The 25,712-nt window shown below is 48.3% G+C and overlaps 1 protein-coding gene across 1 annotated transcript in view; it reads left to right on the top strand.

Moving 5' to 3' along the window:
* The window catches only part of LOC308334701 (afadin-like), a gene marked incomplete at its 5' end in the record, with an annotated part of 103,344 nt that overhangs the window by 73,889 nt on the left and 3,743 nt on the right, over positions 1 to 25,712 (top strand). The window contains 10 exon segments of the mRNA XM_080791505.1: positions 399 to 599; positions 1,086 to 1,174; positions 3,042 to 3,272; positions 4,162 to 4,336; positions 8,783 to 9,245; positions 10,485 to 10,756; positions 11,979 to 12,193; positions 13,304 to 13,483; positions 18,010 to 18,144; positions 21,534 to 22,146. Of these exon segments, the coding sequence (XP_080647631.1) occupies positions 399 to 599; positions 1,086 to 1,174; positions 3,042 to 3,272; positions 4,162 to 4,336; positions 8,783 to 9,245; positions 10,485 to 10,756; positions 11,979 to 12,193; positions 13,304 to 13,483; positions 18,010 to 18,144; positions 21,534 to 22,146 (2,574 nt within the window).

Below are 25,712 nucleotides of genomic sequence, written 5' to 3'. Positions count from 1 at the left end.
AAAGGTATATTCAGTGATTTCACTTAATCCAAATATCACTTATTTTTTTTGTTTTGTTGTGATAATCCGCCCTACTATAGTGTGTGCTGACCATATAAGGAGTTCCTCCCTGTCCCCAGTTAACACCTGGGGTAAAAATAAAACCTGTTTCGTTTTTGGCTATAGGTGGCCCAGCCTTCATCCAATCAGGATAGAGAGAGGGGCCTTCCGCCAATCATGATCGAGCGGGGGCGGGCCTTGGTGTGTGTGCTGTTGGCCTGTCGCGTGTCCCCCCCACTCCCACTGTAGTGGGTGCATGTTGTGCACAGCTTGTAACCGGGGGGGGTTTCCAAATCACTGAATGCTCATTTAATCTAATCTTTCTCATCTCTTTCTTCGTGTCATCCCCTCCTCTCCAGCGTCGGACCGCGGTCGGGATAAGAACGGGAAGTTGCGTCCAAAGAGCGAGGGCTTTGAGCTGTACAACAACACGGTGCAGAACGGCTCTCCGGAGAGTCCGCAGCCCGGCTGGGACTCCTACCCAGAACCAAAGAAGATGAGCGGAGAGGAGCGCCTCCTGAAGAACCGCGCGGACCACCGCTCCAGCCCCAACGTAGCCAGTACGTATATATGAACCCATTTAGACCTGAGAAAAGATTCTACAAATGTCTTCTAATCTAAATCATGATAGTTTTCTGAAAAAACCCTATGTTTCTAAGTCAGTCGTTCAGGGTATATATGAAGAAGGCAGTTGCATCTGTCGAAAGTTAAACGTTGGTTCCTACTCTGCATCCTAATAAATAATCGGCTATCGGTGTGTTCGGCCACTCTTTTGTCTTTTTAAGACTCATCTTTGTAGATGTTTCTGCCGTGAGCTGGCACCACCACTACTAAGTCTAATGTGCGTTTAGCATCCTCCTGCATAGGATAGGATTCATAAAAATCACACTTTTGTGTGAAGTGAGGGGCGACCCACCGGTGGCTGCCAGCCACATGACGTCACCATTTTTTACACTACAGTCTGAGCATGTTGGTGCCAAAAACAACATGCATCATAAATAATAACTACTACCCTAAACGCTGCTGTCGTCCCTGTCGTTCCTCAGATCAGGGTCAGAGTCCCGGAGCCAAGGCTGTGTACCAAGGAGGACCCGGCAAGATCACCTCCGTATCCACGGGGAACCTCTGTGCTGACGTGAGTAGTAGTAGACCAACAGATTCAGTAACAGCTTCTATCCCACAGCGGTAGTTGCACTCAATGCTGCTAGAAAATGATCTGTTACTGCGACACTTTTAGTTTTTTTTATCGGCTATCTTAAAGTACAATAAGGGTTTGTTGTGCGATAACAGATGAAATTACATGTTTGTGCATTGTGCTGCTGGGGTTGTGCAATAACAAGAAGTCATGTGTGTTTTGTTTTAGCTTGTATATGTTGTTTTGTGATATAATGCACTGATTGGTTGGCACTTTTAATTTCGTTGTACACGTTGCAATGACAAATAAAGATCTATCTATCTAGTAGGAGGAGCCGTGGCTTGGCCGCGTGTGGCCTGGAGAGTGACAGAGAGAGAGAGAGAGAGAGAGAGAGAGGGTTGACACTGGACTGATTAATGCACATAACACCAACACTCTACATACTGTAGACGTGGGTGTGTGTAGATAGACTGTGTCTGTTAATTTCACATTGGTTTGACTAATGGGAGTGACACTTTTCAGGTCATGACTCCCAAATGAATCATTATTTGAACTGGGGACCTCCCAATTTAATCATATTTGAACTGGGGACCTCTCAAATTAATAATATTTGAACTGGGGACCTCCCAAATTAATAATATTTGAACAGGGGACCTCCCAAATTAATCATTTTTGAACTGGGGACCTCCCAAAATAATCATTTTTGAACTGGAGACCTCCCAAATTAATCATATTTGAACTGGGGACCTCCCAATTTAATCATATTTGAACTGGGGACCTCTCAAATTAATAATATTTGAACTGGGGACCTCCCAAATTAATAATATTTGAACAGGGGACCTCCCAAATTAATCATTTTTGAACTGGGGACCTCCCAAAATAATCATTTTTGAACTGGAGACCTCCCAAATTAATCATATTTGAACTGGGGACCTCCCAAAATAACCATATAGCCCCAGCCCCCACATATATAATAGTCATTATACCCCCCACCCTGAAAATAGCAGATCTACAAGCTCACAACGCTCTCTCCATCACGGCATTGCATATCACAGATTATTGTGAAAAAGATAATTTCGTATCACTATTCCATCGTAAATGAAAAGTAAATAAATGGATACGGTAGACCCCAGAAAGCAGCGAAAGCGTTTCTCAGAAACTGCATTTTAATGTGCAGCAGAGAGCCTGGGGTCGTATTAGAACATGGGCCAGCTGCGGGAAGGAATTTAGCCTTATTTGTATGGTATGCACTCTTACCATGAACTCACTCCTTCCAGTAACATGTACTATTTAATACTGTGTAATAAATGTTATCTCTCTCTCTCGCTCTCTCTCTGGTTTCTAGTTGGCCAGTAATCATGAATCCCAATCACGGCACCTAACCGAATCTCTGATTGTCAATGCATATGTTCATACCCGTTATCTCTTTGTACTTTTAGTGAGTGGTTCTTATCCTATCAGCAGCTAATGATCATTTCTTTATTATCTGTTATTTTGGTCTTCTGTTCTTTTGGTCTGTTTTTAGCACCACCGTGCTGCACCCAAGACTTCAAACGAGGGCTCGTAGTGCAGACATTCTCTGTTATGAGTCACACGACACATCTATTTATGGACAATGTTAGAAGCCCTACTGTCCATAGAATAGATATCTTATGAAGTTGGGTTTGTAGCTTGTATTAACTAGCTTGTAGAAAGATTCGTCTGAGTGAGCTATCGATAGGACAGAATAATAGACCAAGGAAAGTCCTACACAACAATCTACGTCTACTGTCCTTATGAAGGTCCCCCCCCCCCCCGAGACCCTTTACTCAGTTTACCGTGTGATTTCTTCTTTCCCCCGTACCCCCACAATCTCCCCCATATTCAGGAGGAGCCGTCCCCTCCTCGCCCTGAAGCCTACCCCATCCCCACACAGACCTACCCCAGGGAGTATTTCACCATCCCAGCCTCCAAGAGCCAGGACCGCTTGGTGGCCCCCGGGGGCCACGGCCACCAGGGGGGGCCAGGGGGGCCCGCTCAGCACTGGCAGGGCATGGACGACAGGGAGAGGCTGCCCGGTGGCATGCCTGACGAACTCCTCCATGACAACAGCATGCAGGTACCGTACCGGTACAAATGGCACCGCACACAATATCACGTTGTCGTTAGTGAAGAGAGCAGTTCGTGTTGCTCTTTGTTGGTTCTGTGTTTTCAAAATGCACAAAATATCCAGTCCACTAATGGTTAGTTAGTCTTATTTACCATATCGTTGCTGTCGGGAGAAAAACCTCATAACTCAATTTTTGAGTTTTTTTATTTTTTTTGGCATAAATCAGTGCTATTGAACACCCTTTTACGTCTGTCGTATTGAACCAATGGAAAGTAGTAAAAAAATCGACGTTTGGGAAATATCCCTGAAGAGTTTCTAATACATGATAAATATTTAATCAAGATCCTCTTGGCAACAAGTAAAAAAAGTGATCACACGACGCTGGTACCAACAGGACCCACCAACGAAAGATCAATGGATGGACATTATTGAGGAACTGTATGCTATGGAAAAACTAACATTCATACTGAGACTACAAGAGGATAGATTCTATAAAAAGTGGGAAAAGTGGAATCTCTTCTCTCAGCCTAGCGATATTGCAGGATTTCATTGAATATATTTTATAATATGAAAAATGCAGCCTTTTTTCTTTTTCTTTTTGTCTTTGTCTTTTTCTTTCCGTATAGTGTTGTTTGTTGTTTTTCTTGTCCTTTTTTCCTTCAATAAAAATTAAGTGGAAAAAAAAAAGAAAGTGGACAAAACCTCAATGTCTGCTAAAGGAACTAACTCCACCACCTCTCCCCCTCTCATGGAAGTAATTGACAATATATAGTTACAACACCAACTTTGATGAGGCTGTATTGCTTTGTTTAAAAAATATAAAGGTTTTCTTTATTTCCTGAAAAATGTATATTTTTGATTTTGTAGCATGTCTAAATTGTCTGTCTGTCCCCCCCAGCACGTGGCTCACTCCCAGGAGGATCTGTATCCCCCGGCGGGCCCCCTGAGGCCTGAGGATCTGGTCCACATGCAGCCGCAGCACCACCGAGAGGAGCCGCTCTACGCCAGAGACCAGCAAGAGTACCAGCACAGTCCACACGAATACCAGCACAGAGACATGGACTACCAGCGAGGTGAGGCCCCCGTAGCTCTACTAATACCAGCACAGAGACATGGACTACCAGCGAGGTGAGGCCCCCGTAGCTCTACTAATACCAGCACAGAGACATGGACTACCAGCGAGGTGAGGCCCCCGTAGCTCTACTAATACCAGCACAGAGACATGGACTACCAGCGAGGTGAGGCCCCCGTAGCTCTACTAATACCAGCACACAGACATGGACTACCAGCGAGGTGAGGCCCCCGTAGCTCTACTAATACCAGCACAGAGACATGGACTACCAGCGAGGTGAGGCCCCCGTAGCTCTACTAATACCAGCACAGAGACATGGACTACCAGCGAGGTGAGGCCCCCGTAGCTCTACTAATACCAGCACAGAGACATGGACTACCAGCGAGGTGAGGCCCCCGTAGCTCTACTAATACCAGCACAGAGACATGGACTACCAGCGAGGTGAGGCCCCCGTAGCTCTACTAATACCAGCACAGAGACATGGACTACCAGCGAGGTGAGGCCCCCATAGCTCTACTAATACCAGCACAGAGACATGGACTACCAGCGAGGTGAGGCCCCCATAGTTCTACTAATACCAGCACAGAGACATGGACTACCAGCGAGGTGAGGCCCCTGTAGCTCTACTAATACCAGCACAGAGACATAGACTACCAGCGAGGTGAGGCCCCCCATAGCTCTACTAATACCAGCACAGAGACATGGACTACCAGCGAGGTGAGGCCCCCTGTAGCTCTACTAATACCAGCACAGAGACATGGACTACCAGCGAGGTGAGGCCCCCCATAGCTCTACTAATACCAGCACAGAGACATGGACTACCAGCGAGGTGAGGCCCCCCATAGCTCTACTAATACCAGCACAGAGACATGGACTACCAGCGAGGTGAGGCCCCCATAGCTCTACTAATACCAGCACAGAGACATGGACTACCAGCGAGGTGAGGCCCCCGTAGCTCTACTAATACCAGCACACAGACATGGACTACCAGCGAGGTGAGGCCCCCCATAGCTCTACTAATACCAGCACACAGACATGGACTACCAGCGAGGTGAGGCCCCCATAGTTCTACTAATACCAGCACAGAGACATGGACTACCAGCGAGGTGAGGCCCCCATAGCTCTACTAATACCAGCACAGAGACATGGACTACCAGCGAGGTGAGGCCCCCGTAGCTCTACTAATACCAGCACACAGACATGGACTACCAGCGAGGTGAGGCCCCCCATAGCTCTACTAATACCAGCACAGAGACATGGACTACCAGCGAGGTGAGGCCCCCCATAGCTCTACTAATACCAGCACAGAGACATGGACTACCAGCGAGGTGAGGCCCCCCATAGTTCTACTAATACCAGCACAGAGACATGGACTACCAGCGAGGTGAGGCCCCCCATAGCTCTACTAATACCAGCACAGAGACATGGACTACCAGCGAGGTGAGGCCCCCCATAGCTCTACTAATACCAGCACAGAGACATGGACTACCAGCGAGGTGAGGCCCCCCGTAGCTCTACTAATACCAGCACAGAGACATGGACTACCAGCGAGGTGAGGCCCCCCATAGCTCTACTAATACCACCACAGAGACATGGACTACCAGCGAGGTGAGGCCCCCGTAGCTCTACTAATACCAGCACAGAGACATGGACTACCAGCGAGGTGAGGCCCCCCATAGCTCTACTAATACCAGCACAGAGACATGGACTACCAGCGAGGTGAGGCCCCCCATAGTTCTACTAATACCAGCACAGAGACATGGACTACCAGCGAGGTGAGGCCCCCCATAGCTCTACTAATACCAGCACAGAGACATGGACTACCAGCGAGGTGAGGCCCCCCATAGCTCTACTAATACCAGCACAGAGACATGGACTACCAGCGAGGTGAGGCCCCCATAGCTCTACTAATACCAGCACAGAGACATGGACTACCAGCGAGGTGAGGCCCCCGTAGCTCTACTAATACCAGCACAGAGACATGGACTACCAGCGAGGTGAGGCCCCCGTAGCTCTACTAATACCAGCACAGAGACATGGACTACCAGCGAGGTGAGGCCCCCATAGCTCTACTAATACCAGCACACAGACATGGACTACCAGCGAGGTGAGGCCCCCGTAGCTCTACTAATACCAGCACAGAGACATGGACTACCAGCGAGGTGAGGCCCCCGTAGCTCTACTAATACCAGCACAGAGACATGGACTACCAGCGAGGTGAGGCCCCCCATAGCTCTACTAATACCAGCACAGAGACATGGACTACCAGCGAGGTGAGGCCCCCATAGTTCTACTAATACCAGCACAGAGACATGTTGGTGGTTTTAATTAAGCATTATTTTATACTTAAAAATAGCAATCTACAAGCTGTATGAGCGTTTTTCGTGCAAAACTAATGCTTGGTATGGTTTCAGAATGATGAAAACCCCCTAGTTTGACACGTCACATGCTACTTAAAGGCAGCATAATGAAATGTAGAACATTTTGCCTGATAATGGTTGTTGATGGTACCCCAACTTTCAGCAGCTGTCAAAAGTTCCCCTAGGGTGGTTGAACAGAAACCAATGTGGGATATGATGTTAGACACCTTTACAAACACATTGGTGAAGAACATTCTTGGTAAGAAATGTATTCCCAGATTTGACATTATACTGATAATATTCCCTTTGACTATTAAGCTTGTTTCCTGTCCACGAGGCTCCCATTTGACCATAGAAACAATCCAAGAAAACATCAACATACAGCCAGAAAAATACTAGGATGTGACATAATAACATTATGCGTACAGTTATTACCGACCGTAACGTGATTAAGATAAACAAATTAAGGTGGCATTTTTGAGGGACTATGACCAAAACCGAATCATAACTAAGCATTTAGTTCAACCGTCTGGGCCCCTAGAGGCTGCTGAGCCAGCCTGACGGTCAGCTCAACCGTCTGGGCCCCTAGAGGCTGCTGAGCCAGCCTGACGGTCAGCTCAACCGTCTGGGCACCCAGGCTGCTGAGCCAGCCTGACGGTCAGCTCAACCGTCTGGGCACCCAGGCTGCTGAGCCAGCCTGACGGTCAGCTCAACCGTCTGGGCACCCAGGCTGCTGAGCCAGCCTGACGGTCAGCTCAACCGTCTGGGCCCCTAGAGGCTGCTGAGCCAGCCTGACGGTCAGCTCAACCGTCTGGGCACCCAGGCTGCTGAGCCAGCCTGACGGTCAGCTCAACCGTCTGGACACCCAGGCTGCTGAGCCAGCCTGACGGTCAGCTCAACCGTCTGGGCACCCAGGCTGCTGAGCCAGCCTGACGGTCAGCTCAACCGTCTGGACACCCAGGCTGCTGAGCCAGCCTGACGGTCAGCTCAACCGTCTGGGCACCCAGGCTGCTGAGCCAGCCTGACGGTCAGCTCAACCGTCTGGGCACCCAGGCTGCTGAGCCAGCCTGACGGTCAGCTCAACCGTCTGGGCCCCTAGAGGCTGCTGAGCCAGCCTGACGGTCAGCTCAACCGTCTGGGCACCCAGGCTGCTGAGCCAGCCTGACGGTCAGCTCAACCGTCTGGACACCCAGGCTGCTGAGCCAGCCTGACGGTCAGCTCAACCGTCTGGGCACCCAGGCTGCTGAGCCAGCCTGACGGTCAGCTCAACCGTCTGGACACCCAGGCTGCTGAGCCAGCCTGACGGTCAGCTCAACCGTCTGGGCACCCAGGCTGCTGAGCCAGCCTGACGGTCAGCTCAACCGTCTGGGCACCCAGGCTGCTGAGCCAGCCTGACGGTCAGCTCAACCGTCTGGGCACCCAGGCTGCTGAGCCAGCCTGACGGTCAGCTCAACCGTCTGGGCACCCAGAGGCTGCTGAGCCAGCCTGACGGCGTGCCACAGGTTCGACTCCCGATCCCGATGGCCTGTTTTCCCCACCCCATCTCTCTCCCCATTTCCTGTCAGTCTACTTTCAACTCATCAATAAAGTCGGGAAAAAAAGTATGCAAATAAATTCATTCAAGTTTTATTTATTCTCAAAATTACACAGAGTAATTAAACTCATTTTCAGTGTCGTCGAGTAATACAATATCATATAAAAAAACATCACAATACATCAGAAGATCAGGAAAAAGCAAAACAAAAGGTATACATATTAATTACATACAGTAGGTTACAAATAGAAGCTAAGACAAATTTCAAAACTATCTAAAAACAGTTACATATTGTGGCGATCTGTATTGCTCACCAAGGTTTTAAAACAACTCAGGGGTACCAATGTGGTACATTTTAATGTAGTTTGGGCCACAGTAGCCAAAGGCAGATCTACCAAGTTCTGAGTTAACTTTTGGTACCTTGAATTTGGGGAAATTACTTGAAATGCATTCAAGGACTCCGTCTCACCGTACTGTACTGTGTGTGTCGTCCTGGGCTCCCAGGTGTACTGTACCTCCTCCTCTCACTGTACTGTACTCTATGTCTCCCCAGGTGTGGGCGGCATGGACCCCTGGGGGAACCACCACCCGGTCTCCTCGTCCGTGGAGTCGTCCACCTCCAGCCAGGAGCACCTCAACTTCTCCGCCTCGTCCTCGTCGTCCAACAAGGGCCAGAACCACAAGAGCGGGCCGGGCCGCTGGAAGACCCCCAACAACAACAACCAGGCCCAGCCTCCTCCTCCCCCCCAGCCCCAGCCCCAGCAGCAGCAGCAGCAGCACGCCGTGCCCCCCCAGCAGCAGCAGCAGGCGCCCTCGCGCTCCGACCTGCCCCCTCCGCCCCCGCCGCCGCCCCCCGCCCACTACCCCGACCCCTACGACCCCCAGGGGGCGGAGCTTCCGCTGCCGCCGCCGCCCACGGTGTCGCCCGCCGCCGCGCAGCAGGCGGCCGACCGCAAGAAGAGGGAGGAGCAGCAGCGCTGGTACGAGAAGGAGAAGGCTCGCCTGGAGGAGGAGAGGTACTGCAGGCTGCTTTGCTTTAACCCATTCTGACCTGAGATCAGATTTATACGAGGTTTCCACTGAACACACACTGGTCTGATTAACCCATTCTGACCTGAGATCAGATTCTAAAAATGTCCGTCGTTCTTTGATTTTTCAAAAAATAGCAGACCTACAAGCTCGTAGCGCGCCACTCGGTGGCGCGCTATGAGCTTGTAGATCTGCTATTTTTCAATAGCTAAAGCATAACATGATGCTAAACACCAAAACTGGTTCCCGTTCAGAATGGGTTAAATCCCTTTATTTTAGATTGTTTTGTAGTTATCGTACAACATAATCATGACAGAGACTTTAGTTGTTTACTGTACAATACTTTAAAACAGTTGTCATGTTGCACACATGCCTAAAATTGCTCTTATTTGCGCCGCCCTGGTTGAAAACAATGCATTTTTCAGCTTGTCTCGGGTTCAGGACTGCTTGAACCAGCGCTCGAGCGCTCTGTTTCTGCCCCCTCAATGTCATAACTCTTCTATTAGATGGCTCTGGTTTGTTTGAACCCTTCTGGTCTGTTGAAACGGGCACAGCCTTTAGGTCCGACTGTCATTAGACCGACAACCTACCTCAAACCATAACCGGGAGCAGTGCATGTCCGACTGTTGTTTCAGCATGTCGGTCCGTTGGTGTGTATAATCTGCGTACCGTTGAGAAACTGCATTTTAACTCTATAAGAAAGAGCGAGGGTGACAATGTGCAGCAGAGAGCCTGGGGTCGTATCAGAACATGGGCCAGCTGCGAGAAGGAATTTAGCCTTATTTGTATGGTATGCTGCACTCTTACCATGAACTCAGTCCTTCCAGTAACATGTACTATTTAATACTGTGCTAGAAATGCTATCTCTCTCTCTTTGGTTTTTAGTTATCCAGCCAGTAATCATGAATCCCCAATCAAGGCGCCTCACGGCATCTCTGATTGGCTGTTCAGCTGTGGTCATGCAGCGCGTTATCTCTTTTTACTTTTAGCGAATGAAATAGTTCCAACGGGTCATTGGGTTTTACTTTTAGTGAATAAAATAGTTCCAACGGGTCATTGGGTTTTACTTTTAGTGAATGAAATAGTTCCAACGGGTCATTGGGTTTTACTTTTAGTGAATGAAATAGTTCCAACGGGTCATTGGGTTTTACTTTTAGTGAATGAAATAGTTCCAACGGGTCATTTGGTTAATTAAGTTCTGATGATTTCGCCCCCCCCCCCCCCAGGGACAGGAAAAGGCGGGAGCAGGAGAGGAAGCTGGGCCAGATCCGGGCCAACCCGGTCATGCCCGTTCAGCCCCACAACGGCGGCGGAGCGGGGCCCCCTCCCCAACACCACGGGCCCCCTCCCCAACACCCCGTGGCCCCAGGGCCCCAGCCCTACATGGCCCCCCAGCCACAGCCACCCCCTCCGTCCAGGCCAGAGAAGCTGGCCAGCCTGCCTCGCTCTGCCGTGCCTCTCCCGGCCGCCCAACCTCTGGGCCCGCCCAACTCTGCAGGTAAAACACACTGGAATGAATAAAAAACGCTGTTTGGATGTTTTCTGCTGTAAATAGATGTTTTCTGCTGTAAATTGATGAGTTCTGCTGTGAATTGATGAGTTCTGCTGTAAATACCAACGCATGAAAGACGTGGAGACAAAAACGGGATGAGATAGAGATGGATGCCGCTTGACGCTTACGCCAGGGCTCCACTGGGCGCTACTGCGTCGCGTTGCGTCTCCGTCGTGTGCGTCAAAAAACGAACCGGTTCAATTTTAATGGTGACGCACGCACGCGGCACGCACGCACAACGCGGGCAGTGGAGCCACCCTTCATTGATTAAAAAGGGAACATTCTGTGACGGTGACGCGACGCAGACGCGCCCAGTGGTGCCCTGGCGTTAGCTTCACACAACGTACCGTCTTAAAATTACTTTTGCAATGTGATGCCTAATTTATGCATCAGTCGTCACGTCACGTCATAACTGATGTCGTGCACTGAGAATAGCGGATTTGCAAGCTTCTACTGTAGTATTACTTGATCTACGAGAATTCAATGTTTTGACAGTTATCTCTTCTACTATGGTACCAACATCAATACAGCATGGAATGGTGGTCAAAATCTTGTCCAAGGACTACAAAATATTCTCCGTCTTGGGTCTGAGAGGATAAAATCTCATCAAACGGTGGTGGTCCGTGGCTCAAATGCTAAATAAAAAATGGGCCTTGATATGATATTTTGAGAAGGGATGAAAACCCCTGCTGTAAAGATGAAGGGATTGTTGTCACTATGCCCGCATGCTCAGGTTCACGTTTATTTGTCAGTATAAAATGCAATGAAATTATTTTGCTTCGAGCACTCTGTCTTATATTATACACCAGTGTAAACGGGACAAAACAAACAAACGGCTATAGTGCAAAAGAAAGAACAAAACAAAAAATACCACACTGTGATACAGCCAGTTAAGTCGCTTTCAATTATACAGTGATAAAAGTTCACAAGTCCCTTAAGGTACTTAAGCCAAAAAAATGTAAGGCGCCTCAGAAAGTACAGTCGCTGCTGCGTCTTCTTGAGGATGTACTCGGTGTTGAGTGACCATGTGTCTGTGATGTGAATGCCCGGGAATCTCAAGTTCTCAACTATGTCGACAGATGACCGACCCCCTGGTGGAAATGGGGTGGTGTGTGGATACCTTTTGGACTTAACCTAAAGTCTCCAATGATTGATGTCTTTGCACTAGGCATGGACACGGTGATCAGAGAGCTGCTGCCTCAGCAGCAGCCGCGGACCATCGAGCGACGGGACCTGCAGTACATCACCATCAGCAAGGAGGAGCTGTCGTCCAGCGACAGCCTGTCCCCCGACCCCTGGAAGAGGGACGCCCGCGAGAAGGCCGAGAAGCAGCAGCAGCTGCACATCGTTGACCTGCTGGACAAGGAGATCCAGGACCTCCAGGTCAGTGTTGTTTTAGTCTCTTGAATTTCGTTTTAGTCATATTTTAGTCACCCAGAATGTTAGTGTTAGTCTAGTTTTTTTAGTCGACTTAATGTCATAAGATTTTAGTCGACTGAATCTACAGTTGATTTAGTCGACTAAAATGTATTTTGGTGGGCCTTGATGCCGTCGAAATTACTGATTTTGCACTTATATAGCCAATAGCCAATCTACAAGCTCGATCTACAAGATCTGCTATATTTTCAGCAGAAGTGTAAAATGACTTATACTGGATCTCTTCTACACTAGTCCCTTCCTAACATTTTAGTCCAGTTTTTATTTGTTGACAAAATCGACAGTAAGTATTTAGTCATAGTTTTAGTCAACACAGCTTAGTTTTCATTTAGTTTCCGTTTAGTTTGCACTACATTGCAGTGTTGTAATGATATGTAGAGAGGCAGAAAATGTCTCTAAAGGTGTGTAAAGCATAGCAGCATTGGATGTTTGTCTGTCTAGATGTTGCTCTACTAGTCTACTCATTTGTTCTTGAAGATCTTCCATTTTCACTTTTTTTTGTTTTAGACAAAAGGTTTTTCAGTAGTACAGTAGCTGGGTAGCAAGTGGTCCAGGCGCATGCTGCCACATATAGGCTTTGGCCTGACAGAGCGTCGAGTGTTCGAGTCCCGTTCATGACGACCTTTGCTGTGTGTCTCTCCCCTTCACTCTCTCCCTCTTTCGTGTATGTCTTCACTTGATGCTATCAATAAAGGCAGAAAAGCCTAAAACAAATCTTTTAGAAATGAGTACAGTAGCAGCAGCAGCAGCTCTGCTAACAGTATTACCATTAAAACCCATTCTGAACGGTAACCCGTTTTGGTGTTCAGCATCATGTTATGCTTTAGCTATTGAAAAATAGCAGATCTACAAGCTCATAGCGCGCCACCGAGTGGCGCGCTACGAGCTTGTAGGTCTGCTATTTTTGAATAAATCGAAGAACGACTGACATTTTTAGAATCTGATCTCAGGTCAGAATGCGTTATAATCAGACCAGTGTAGTGTCCAGTGGAAACCTCGTATGAATCTGATCTCAGGTCAGAATGGGTTAACTGAACTGTGTGTGTGTCCTGGCAGGCCAAACCGGAGCGCACGGCGGAGGAGAGCGACCGCCTCAGGAAGCTGATGCTGGAGTGGCAGTTCCAGAAGAGGCTGCAGGAGTCCAACCAGAGCGACGAGGACGAGGAGGACGAGGAGGACGAGGACGTCGACACCATGATGATCATGCAGAGGCTGGAGGCCGAGAAGAGAGCCAGGGTGAGAGAGGGAGCTGGGGCTGGAGGCCGAGAAGAGAGCCAGGGTGAGAGAGGGATGGGCTGGAGGCCGAGAAGAGAGCCAGGGTGAGAGAGGGATGGGCTGGAGGCCGAGAAGAGAGCCAGGGTGAGAGAGGGATGGGCTGGAGGCCGAGAAGAGAGCCAGGGTGAGAGAGGGAGGGGCTGGAGGCCGAGAAGAGAGCCAGGGTGAGAGAGGGAGGGGCTGGAGGCCGAGAAGAGAGCCAGGGTGAGAGAGGGAGGGGCGGCCACGGGGCTGAGAGAGACACGGAGGGAACGGAGGGCAACGGACACGCGTTGTAGCTCAGCGGAGGAGGAGAGAAGAGTGGGAGGAGGAGGAGGAGGAGGAGGAGGAAGAGGAGAAAAGAGAGGGATGGTTCAGAGGAGGAGAAGAGTGGGAGGAGGAGGAAGAGGAGGAGGAGGAGAAAGAGGAGGATGGTTCAGAGGAGGAGGAGGGAAAGAAGGATTATCCAAGGGAAAACGCATTGAAAGACATAGAGAGAGAGAGAGAGTGGCAAGCAGCCCATTATGATGAAGCATTACGTCAACCTGTGTGCCATTGGTCCTAGATGGGGGGGTGGGTGTGTTAGTTCATCCTGATTCGTGCCGGTGTCACACACTAAAAGCTTTGGGTTTGTGACACATTTGCACGACCAAATAAATCAGGGGTTACTGCATAGACTATGACCACCCCGACAAACATTCACTTGTCATGGTCGTCCTACAAGCTCAACTTAAGTGAGTTCGAAGAAGGCAGGAAAGCATGCAGAAACACATCTGTCAGAACTCTCTCTTGCTCTAATGAAGGGAAGGGGAACTCCAGCCCCCCCCCCTCTCCTTCCTCTCTCGTCATTGCAGTGCTCGCAGTAACAATGAAATGCTCCTGCAATCATGTGCACCTGCTGCAACATGCTTTATGTCATCGCTTTGCCATGCTGAGCTGCTTCAACCAAAAAAAGATCTATTGCGATTGGCTGGAGGGATGGAAGCGTGGCGGCTGGTTGGGCGGTGTGGTTGGTTGGGCTGCATGTTGCTGAGCGTGGCGTAGCAACTTGGACACAAATGTTGCCGGTCCTGTTTCTGACGTACCGAGATTCGTGCGGCTTCCTTCATAGGATGGTTTATGCATTTATTTGTTCACGGTGGTCTTTAGGGCAAATTACAACCAGATGTGTCATCTTAGACTGGTCTATATGTTTACAGATGGTTTGGACTTTTATTTAGGAACTTGAAATGTGTGAGAAGGTAGAGACGGACCTTTATTGATCCCCTGGGGGAAGAAGGCAGGAACAAAAGACTTTGGGACCCTCGGGTATAAATATAATTCTGATCTGGGGTTAGCAGGTTAAACGTACTCCGATGTAGTCTGTCTCTTAACTGGTTCCCGACAAGGCCAGTGGACAACCTGACAACCAGTCTCTGTAATACAGACAGACTTTAAGGCCAGTGGACAACCTGACAACCAGTCTCTGTAATACAGACAGACTTTAAGGCCAGTGGACAACCTGACAACCAGTCTCTGAAATAACAGACAGACTTTAAGGCCAGTGGACAACCTGACAACCAGTCTCTGTAATACAGACAGACTTTAAGGCCAGTGGACAACCTGACAACCAGTCTCTGTAACACAGACAGACTTTAAGGCCAGTGGACAACCTGACAACCAGTCTCTGTAATACAGACAGACTTTAAGGCCAGTGGACAACCTGACAACCAGTCTCTGTAACACAGACAGACTTGCTGACTGTGTTCTGTGTGCGGCTTTGTGAAATGAAAGCAAAATTGAGCACAAACAAAGAAACCACACTTCTGAATAAAACATTATTACTGAAGCGGCTGCAGCCCTGACCTTGAACATGCCGTGGTCTGTTGTCCTGACCTTGAAGTATAGAGACACAGGGAAGCAGGATTGCGTGTATGTTTACTTAGGCAGTAGTAGGCCTATAGGGCAGGTTGTGTGAGTTTGTGTTTACATCAAGGACACAGCTGGGCTTGGACTCCTGCTAGAATCCACTCGGTTTGATATGCGTGTGTACGTACGTACGCGGGCGTGGGTGCGCTCACCATCTGAGGAAGACGGGGGCCGTTCACATGACGCTAATCACAACCACACTGATGGAGGGAATGTTCCTTTTGGCAGTGCTGGAAAAACCCCCAAGCAATGTTTTCACTTTTATCTCTACTCACTCTCTCTCTCTCTCGCTCTCTCTCTACATATATATATATGACTTCCTGTTGCTTTCCACCAATATTTTCTTTTTCCCCTGCTTCCGTCTTCGTTTCCGATTTTTATTTATTTTGATTGAATTTTTATTTTTCTTCTTTCTAACAACCTCCCCTTCCTCCCCTTCCTTTTTAATCAACTATCTATCTATCTTTGCCCCCCCTCCCCCCCCTTCCTCCATTCCTCTCTTTCATATTTTCTTTTATCTCCTCCCTCGCTTCCACTCTGTATCTCTCTCTCTCTCTCTCTCTCTCCCTCCTATTCTGATCTTCTCTTTAGCAGCAGACTGCTGTCCCAGCTATCTCTGTTCTAGACTTGGTACGTTTCTTTCTCTTTAAAACGCCACATGTCTTTTACCTCCTTTCGCCCCTCCGCCACACACACACGCACACGCACACACACATGCACACACGCGCACACACACACACGTCACTTCCTGTTTCCTGTCTGGGCTGCCCACCCACCCGTGTTTTTCTATTGGCTCATTCTGACCCCTCCTCCCTCCACCTTCATCTTGAGACTGTCGTGGTTTGTGTCATCGGGGGGGGGGGGGTTTTGGGGGTTCAGGAAGTGTGGGGAGGACTATGCCATTATTTTAGCCTATCAGGGAGTTAGTCTGTCATGGAGGGGGCGGGGCCATCCGGGGGGATGCTCGATGCTGGTTGGCTGGTGGGAGCTGTCCGTCTCTAGTGTCCACTCAGAGTAAACTACAGCAGGGAGAACATAAATGCTGCTGTGCTGTTTGCCTAAAACACACTGAGCTTTAGCACTTTATTTGGGCTATAAACAGGGCTATAAAAAAAAATCCACTAATTGTCTTAAATGTAATTAACTGGTGTTAACCTGTGTGAAATGTACTTTTCCACAGACCCTAAAACAATATTTTTTTGCTGTGTGTGTATTAGATAGCCAGTCTAGTTTTGGTCTGAGTTTAGTTTTTGAGTGTAAATGGAGACGGCAGGTGCATGGCTCAAGACATCGCTAAAAAAAAAGACGCTGGACCGTGCATGTGTCCTCCTGTCCCCGTCCCGGCTTCTTGTCCGTCTGCATGGGGCAAACCTTCGATGCTATCCATGTTCATATCCATCTATATCCATCTTTCCTTTCACTGTGCATCGGTGTGTGTGTGTGTGAGGCAGCGCTTGGTGACCTGCAGTGCTTTGCCTCTTCATGGCACAAAGTCACAATCGAGTCCACCGTATGTTTCCGTTTGTTTCCAGTGTTCGTGTTCGACAGTGTGTTTTAGAATTAGAATATGCCTGCTATTATCTTGATTATTGATATTATTATTACCTATAGTACAGCAGCTGAAGGCTTTGCAGTAACGTTAGGTTCACTTGATCTACCCCCCCTTCCCCCCCCTACTCAGCACAGCTGTGCTGTTACATTAGCATTTGTCCCGGTTACACTGTCACGGCACGTCCCGTAAAAGAAATCAAGTGCACCTAATTTAAAGCCTCTGAAAGAAGAGGGGGGGTCATGGGGTGGTGTTTTGTTTGCCGCTGTTGCTGCTGTTCTCCCGTCCATCCGCATGTCCAGTCTGTTTTTTTTGTGTGTCTGCCTACGGCGTGTGTTTGTGTCCGTGTGTCTGCCGTGCCTACGCCGTGTGTTTGTGTCTGCCGTGCCTACGCCGTGTGTTTTTGCAGTGCACACTGCTGCTCCACCCCTCGGGAGCAGAGCCTCGTGAGACAAATCCCAACTTTAGGCCGAACCGTTTCAGTATATATGCTTTACCTAATGGCTATAGTCTGCGTGTCCATGTGGGGAAACGGGGGGGAGGTGTCTCTCATCTCTCTGAGGTCTGTGTGTCCATTCCAGCAGGTCAGTGTTCTGGATGAGGTGTTCTCATTAGGGATGTCCCGATCCGATCAACGTGATCGGAAATCGGGGCCGATCACATCATTTTCGGAACGATCGGAATCAGATCGGGAGATAGAAAACGTGATCAGTGACAGGATGTCCCGATCCCGACGTTTTTTAGCTCCTGATCCGATATCAATATTGATATTATATCCATATCATGATATTAGACTGGATAGTGTCTGTCATTTGGGATATTGTACTCTTATGATATGGCATAAGTATCCTATAAAAATATAAATCGGGAATCGTCAGATACTCAAAATCAAATGATCCGAATCAGATCAGGAGCAGCAACAAAAAGATGGTGATCGGGACATCCCTAGTTTTCATGCAGCGCTGACTAACCCATGTCTGCAATGCGTTCGTTAACGTCTTCCGTGGGTTTTTCTCTGTCCTCGCCTCGACGCCTCGTGGTCGGGCTGCAGTTGCAGGACGAGGAGAGACGACGCAAACAGCAGCTGGAGGAGATCCGTAAGCGAGAGGCGGAGGAGCGAGCCAAGCAGGAGGAGGACAGGAGGTGGAGGGAGGAGGAGAGAGCCAGACGGGAGGCCGAGGAGAAGGTATGTCTGTCTGTCTGACTGCGTACGGTGTCCGGCAAGCAGGAAGATATTCCTGGAAAGATTCTGATTTGGACTCCTCTAAAGCTAGGAGGGGGTATAGTTGTCATGATTCACCAATATAGATGTGGGTCTTTATTTCTCTCCAGTGCCAGCCCAGACAAAATGGAACATCTGTGAAGTAATGCCTTGTGTTTGTCTCTTTTGCCCCAGGCTGCTGTTTGTTTGTTTGTTTGTTTGGGACTATAGCAACATATTACAAGTGTTTTTAGCCCCTAGACTAGTAGCGCTATGGTTTAGCTACAGTTCTACTGTCTTGGACTTGTTCCATTTCCAGTGGTCTGTCTGTCTGTCTGGGCTACTGTCCGCCCACCCATCTCTCCGCCTGCGTACGTATGTGTTAAATTGAGCACACCGCGTCTCGCTACTGTGTTGTGTCCATTGACGTCACCGTGGTGACCGTTGGGTCAGGATGTTTGTTTTCCGTGAGTCATCACAGCTGGTTGGACCACTGGGTGGTGCTTAACAAACTCCACCAAGAAGAAGCAGGTTTACCATTATCATGTTAATCCATTTTAGACATGAGGTCAACATCTCCTAAATCCTAACAGTTTCCTGAAAAAATAACTATGCTTCTATGTCAGCGGTGCTCAATCTTCCTCATGTCAAGGACCCCCAGAATTATCTGTATTTGGCTGCGGAAAATACAGATAATGAAAATATGTAGTTCCAGGGATATATATATATATATTATACATAATATATATTCAAAGATTTGCACACATTTTCACAACTTTTCAAAAATAGCTATCAGATCAAGTGCCGCGCTCTGAGTTTGTAGATTTGCTATTTTTCAACAGCTAAAGTTTAAAATAATAATGTTTAAACTAAAGTGGTTAAATGCTATAAGGTGACACTGATGTGGCCTCGGGTCTAAATGGCTTAAAGGGACACTTCACCCTTTTTGCAAAAAAATATATGTTAATGACATTTAGAAGCTTTAGAACACTTTCCTGGGGGTCTTTATGTGTGTAATATGTGGTTTTAGATATTTTAGATTGTAGCAGTGAGCCTGTTGTCTCTGATGTCATGGACACTGGGCTCACTTCCTTCCTGGACTACATGTTGTCTCAGTAAGACAGCTCTCCCCCCTATCCACAAGGAGGAGCAGTGCACCAAATAATTATGGGAATTGTAGTCCAGGAAGGTAGTGAGCCCAGTGTCCATGACATCAGAGACAACAGGCTCACTGCTACAATCTAAAATATCTAAAACCACATATTACACACATAAAGACCCCCAGGAAAGTGTTCTAAAGCTTCTAAACGTCATTAACATATATTTTTTTGCAAAAAGGGTGAAGTGTCCCTTTTACAAACTCCAGCAAGAAGTTTTACATAATTTTAAAAATGTTTGTTTTTTTTACCACATCAACCCTTAGCATCCCGATGCTGGGCATGTCATAATAAGGGTATAAATAAGCAAACTCTCATAAAACATTCTGCATAAATAGAAGATTTTAAAAAGCTACATTATGAAGTGCTATATGAGCTATATTATACTGTAGATTGGCTATAGTATAGATCGTACATCAAAGTATATACATAGGGTTTAAAAAATGATTAGTGATATTGTCAGATTGTTGAAGCCGGGTAGTGACGGCGAGGACATTATGTCAGTGAGCTATAGTTTAGCTTTACACTGTTAATATTTCAAATAAGAATATCTTAATTTAAAGAGTGATGAAATTTAGAATGTTTGTCCTTATATAGTAGGAAGTTAATGGTATGGTCACACATTATGCTAATTACTCAAATTGCTCAATGTGCAACTTTTAGCCTATATAGATGACAGTTCTATCATAAAAGTTTACATTAATCACCATTTCTGGGTTCATGGAATTTCCCAGTAGACTTCAATGGACAATGCATGGCCCATTGAAGATGGTGCATTCCTTTTTAGAAACTTAATAAAAAAACAAAAGCGATAGACATTCATGGTAAATAACCAAGATGATGATGACAATGTTGACAATGATTTCTGTGTATAATTTGAATGTCCCAATTGCATGTGTTCATCCTGTGTCCCCCCCCCCCCTCCCTCCCTCCCCTTCGATGTGACTGTATTGTTGCATCATGTGATCTCCTCCCAGAACAGAAGCATGGGACCGTTGTCGTGGTTACTGTCCTTGATGCCCTTATTGTTGTGTTTTGACCGTCAGTGGCAGTCAGCCAATGAGATCACTTCTGTTGATTTATTTTTGTTTTTGCGTGGAATCCTTTTATTTTGTTGTTATGGGGAAGCAGTTCTAGTTTCATATTTATTCGTTTTGTTCCAACCCATTCCATTTCGGCATTGCTTCCGATTATATTTGGGAATGCCGCCCGCCCGCCCACCCACCCTCCCCCCTCATCCCTTCCGCTTTCATTATTAAGTTCATACCAGAATATGCACACACACACACACACACACACACACACACACACACACACACACACACACACACACACACACACACACAGAGAGAATCTGACTCCGTCCTCAGCCAACCCTTACATCATCATCAACCCCCGGTCCCACATACTAAACTAACCCCACCTACCGTAGGTCAACCCAGACTCCAGGCCGGCCCATATGCAGCAGTCTCTCTCTCTCTCCACTCTGTCTGGGGGGACCGGCTGGCTGGCCTCCAGGACCCCCAAAACCCAGAGAGCCATGAAGGCCTCCCAGAACCCAGAGAGTGTGTGTGTGTGTGTGTGTGTGTGTGTGTGTAGAGCCAGAGAAATACCGCCAGTCTAGCCCTGCATGCATGTGTGAGAGCATACGATGTGAATGTAGGCAGACCGACGAGCTGCCAAACCACTTCACAGCAGAGTGGGGGATTGGTTGTGAAACAAAGACCATTCGGCGGTCCCTAAGATCCCCACCAGCTTGCTTTCTGGGTGTTCTCTCACAGACGCACGCACGCACACACACACACACACACACACACACACACACACACATACACACACACACAGAGAGAGAGAGAGAGGTGCACAGGCGAATACACATGAACGCAAGCATAACATAGCCTTTCTCTGGCATTTACATTGAGACATAATACACTGTAACACTTCCGCAGAGACTTGTGCTGAGGGAAAGGGTGGAACATGGTGCGGTATACGGTAGAGATTAGGAAGGGGCGACTCCCTGTAGACTAAAGGGGTACTGTAACTCCCTGTAGACTAAAGAGAGGTACTCTGGTACTGTAACTCCCTGTAGACTATAGAGGTACTTGGAAGGGGCAACTCCCTGTAGACTATCTGACGTAGCCAGTGAAGGTCAGCCCCCTTGCCGTGGTGTGAGGGAGGAGGTCAATGACCACTAACCGGTTCTCCCCTCCCCCGTAGAGGAGACAGGAACAGGAGTACTACTCGCGCCTGGAGGCGGCGCGCCACCAGCGCCACGACGAAGCCGAGAGGAAGCTGCTGACCCCCGACGAGCCAGCCGCCGGTCTGTACCGGCCGCCCCTCCCCCGGGACTACCAGCCCCCCGCCTCGCCGACGGCCCCCACCCCCCACAACCACCCTGCACCACCCCCCCTGTCCACTAACACCCCCCCGCCCCCGCCGCAGAGAAACACCTCCTCCTACCTCAAAGCGCAGGTCGCCTCGCCCGACACGCTCTACACGGCCAAGTTCGTCTCCTACACGGGCGAGGAGGAGGAGGAGGAGGACGAGGAGGAGGAAGGGGAGGAGCCCAGCAGCCGCGGCGGCCTCTCAGGTCAGGCTAAGGCGTCGGCCACCCGGAAGTCGTACGGCGACCTCCCCGAGGCCGCCATGCCCAATCACGTCAAGCGCCGGCCGCCGCCGCCCACAGCGCGCAAGCCCCGCCCCATGTCTGACGGCATCTTCCTGTCGGCCTCATTCCAGCCGCCGGGCAGCAACAACAACGCCAACAGTACAGGCCACGCCCCTCCCCCTCCCGCCAAACCCTGCTACATGGCCCCGGCCGGCTACAAAGGTAGAGCCAGAGAGAGGAGAGAGAGGAGACAGGCTCCCCTCCGATGCCCCTCCATACCTCCCCTCTCACTCACTTCACTTCACTGTCGTCACGCCTTCTTTGGTTTTTAGTGTTAATTTGGTGTTAATTTGTGTCCCTTTTTTGATCTATTCTTCACAGTAGAGAGAGGCATTCTGCCCCCTTCCATTTTTTCTCCCACCCCGTTGTTGTGTAGCCTTATTTCTTCTTCTTTGTTGTTTGTCCAAATTCCCCCCGCTCCGTTCCGTATAGCTTAGCCAATCCATGTCGTGAATTCACGACAACTTCCATCCGTTTTGTCTCTCTTGTGTTTTTTTTTATGTGTGGAACATTTTTCACTCCCTCTCCTCGAGTTGAATCAGATTCCATTTCTGTTTTTGTTTTGTTTTGTATTTCATTCATGTTTTTTTCCTCCCCCTGTCCTCTCCGAGTGAATCTCCCTCCTCACCTTCCTCCAATCAGTGCAATCAGTCACGACTGGCGGACAGTAAAAGCAATTGATAATCAATAAACCTACCTGCCCCCCACCCCCCCCCCCCCCCTCCCACCTCGCCGCTGTCCACTAGTACCAACCGATAGAGACCTCGTCAGAGAGCCAATCATAGTACTGTTGGTGTTGTCACTCTCTCTCGCCTTTGCTCTGTGTGTTGATTGGTTGGTTGCTTCTGCGGTGTCATCATGCCCCGCCCCTCTCTCGTTGGCTTTTTAGCAGCGTTGGCCTTCTGGAAGAAGACAACACGCCCATTGGCTTTACACACCCATCAATCACCCCCCGCTCAGCCAATCAAGGATCAGACGCTCATTTCTACACGCTCATTATTAGGCACACACATCTCCAGTGCAGACACACCCACTGAGAACAGATCTGTTGAGTGAGGCGTTTTCTGCTCTGTCTCTGGTTGTTCAGAAGACTTGTGGACTTGTTAGATTAAAGCTGCTATAGGCAATAATATGTCAACATTTTAATGACTTTGTTTTTGGTATTGAGACAGCCAGCAATGAATAAAAGCGTTTTACCCATTGCTGGCTGTCTGAACACCAATACAAAAATTAAAAGGTCATTAAAATGTTGACATGGTATTGCTTATATAGCAGCTTTAACTTGTGTGGTTCATTTGTACAAAACTTTTTTTTTTTCTCCAAATCACACAGTGACCCCTGCTGGTAGTAGGAATACATAGCATTTTACTGGAAAAGCCAAAGAAAACCAGGACTGTAACTTCTTGAGGCCTAGGCCATATTGTATGCAGTGATAGCATCACCTATTTAAAGTCAAAAGGCCCTCCAGTGCAGGATTTCTTACGGGATCAAGTGCCATGTGCCTCAAAGTAAATCTAACTTATTTAGATTGGCTGTTTTCTTTGCTTTAATTAAGTAATCTCAGACATGCTCATACCAAGATACACCACTAGGTAAACTTTACTTTTCATCAGCATAACTTAGACTTGAATACATGTTTAATGCAATTCCTAATAAATCCCCGAAGTCCAGAGTTTACATGAATCAGATCTTAGACCTCTTTGACCTGAACCAGAAGAAACCCAAAGTCCTCTGAATAGCCACAGACGGAGCGGTGCCCGGAACGCAACACAGTCCTTCAATGAACCAATTCCTAAGTCCCAGGGAACGGCTCCCTGCATGGAACGCCTTCACATACACAAAACACACACCTTTTTTCAAACCAGTGCAAAATCAACAATAACTGCACTACCTGGATCTTATATTATTGGAATCCTTGTGTTTGGGTTCCTCAATTTTAAAGGAACATCACCCCCCACTAACCCACCCCCCCCTTCCCTCCCCCCACACACCCCCCTTCCCTCCTACCCCACCCCACCCACACCCACCCACCCCCTTCTCCCAGAGAAAACACCTACCTGACTAAACTAAACTAAACGGTGCACGTCTCACTCTGACATTCTGTCTCTGGTATCTCAGTACCACACAGAGGCACACACTCCACTCCACTCCACACTGCACTGTGGCTGCTCAGGATCTCACTCCCAAATAATACGCTGAAAAAGTCCATTGCTTTTTACTGCCTGCGCTTTTGCTTTGACCACGATGCTCCCCAGCTTATATTCTCTTTCTTTCATTAGTATTTAATGTCGTCGTTTCTATGTCAACCTATCCCACTGTTTGCCAAGTGTTCCTTCTTCTCCAGCCTTGCCTGCTTGTCTGTCTGTCTGTCTTTCTTGTCTGTCTGTCTACATTTTGGCTGGTTTGAATGTCTTATCAGATGCCATGCCGTCTGTCTGTCTGTCTGTCTCTAGCTGTGATGCTGTCTAATGCACCAGCTTCACTAAACATCCTACAATTCCCACAGGGCATTGCAGGGGCTCAGGGGTCACCCAATCAGCACCTGAGCCTCTGCCTTCCCTGGCCAATGACCTTCAGTGCGTTCCAGACGGGTGATTCTGTTGGCCGGCCAGACTAGGATTATGGCAATGCAACAAGTCTGTTCGTTCCCCTCCATTCATCGCATGAACATCCGCCCCACATTTTATAAGTAGCCAAGATTGATTTGCAAGTGATGAGAAATAATGAGATTAAAACGTATCCACGGGCTTTAACCCAATAAGACCTTTGGCTAACTTTTTAGTGAAATGTGAAGAATGTCCATGGCGTGCCATATAGCCAGTGGTATAAGCTTACATCGGCCCACAAAGGACGGAGGTTCCTCTAAGGGTTACTTTATTCTCGCCCAGTTTGTGTTTGTGTGGTTTCATCTCGAGCGGGACCCTTACCTTGGGCTCGTCCCAAACTACACTTACAAACCAAAAAAAGAAAAGCCATAAGAAGACTTGTTTGCTTTTCCGAAAATCCTAGACGCTGCCAGCAGAATCAATCCGTCTTGGTTCACACACACACACACACACACACACACACACACACACACACCCTGGACTGAGTCACTGTGTCTCGTGTCTGAATTCCACCAAACCCTACCCCTCTCCAGTCCCTCCAAAACTAGTACAAAGAATGAAAAAAAAAAAACACATTACAAAAATCTGCATGCATTTGGACTCTAGGTTGTGTTTCTTGGAAGACAAACCAGTTGAGGATTGATATCATAACCCTGGCTTGTCCGACGGTTCACACGATCACATGCACCAGGCCGTATACTTACTGGTTTTGATCACATGCACCAGGCCGTATACTTACTGGTTTTCCGCTCTGAACCTGACCCAGTCGGGTCCGGTCAGAGTGCTGACTGACGGGCCTTGGAGGTTTTTGGTACGGTGGGTCTTTAGGACACGGTGGACGCCCCGAGACGACCAATTAACATTTTCTTCAAGCGGGGGTCATAAGGTCGAGGTCACCTATGAGTCCAGCAGCATCAGACGGTTTCTCACGATACCGTCTGGCTCTGATTGGACGGTCTAGTTCTGCTCTAAATGCAATGCCCTCTTGACGGGCTACTTTAATTTAAAATCGGGGTTCCTTTGTGATGTACAAAACAATAAATAATAATAAAATTAAATAGCATCTCTCTCAGCACTGGAACTATGACTTTATGGATGACTCTCGACCCCAGAGCCCCGACA

Source organism: Protomyctophum bolini (genome assembly GCF_963924005.1).
Source record: "Protomyctophum bolini genome assembly, chromosome: 19".
Classification (NCBI taxonomy): domain Eukaryota; kingdom Metazoa; phylum Chordata; class Actinopteri; order Myctophiformes; family Myctophidae; genus Protomyctophum; species Protomyctophum bolini.
This window is presented reverse-complemented; position numbering and strand designations above follow the sequence as displayed.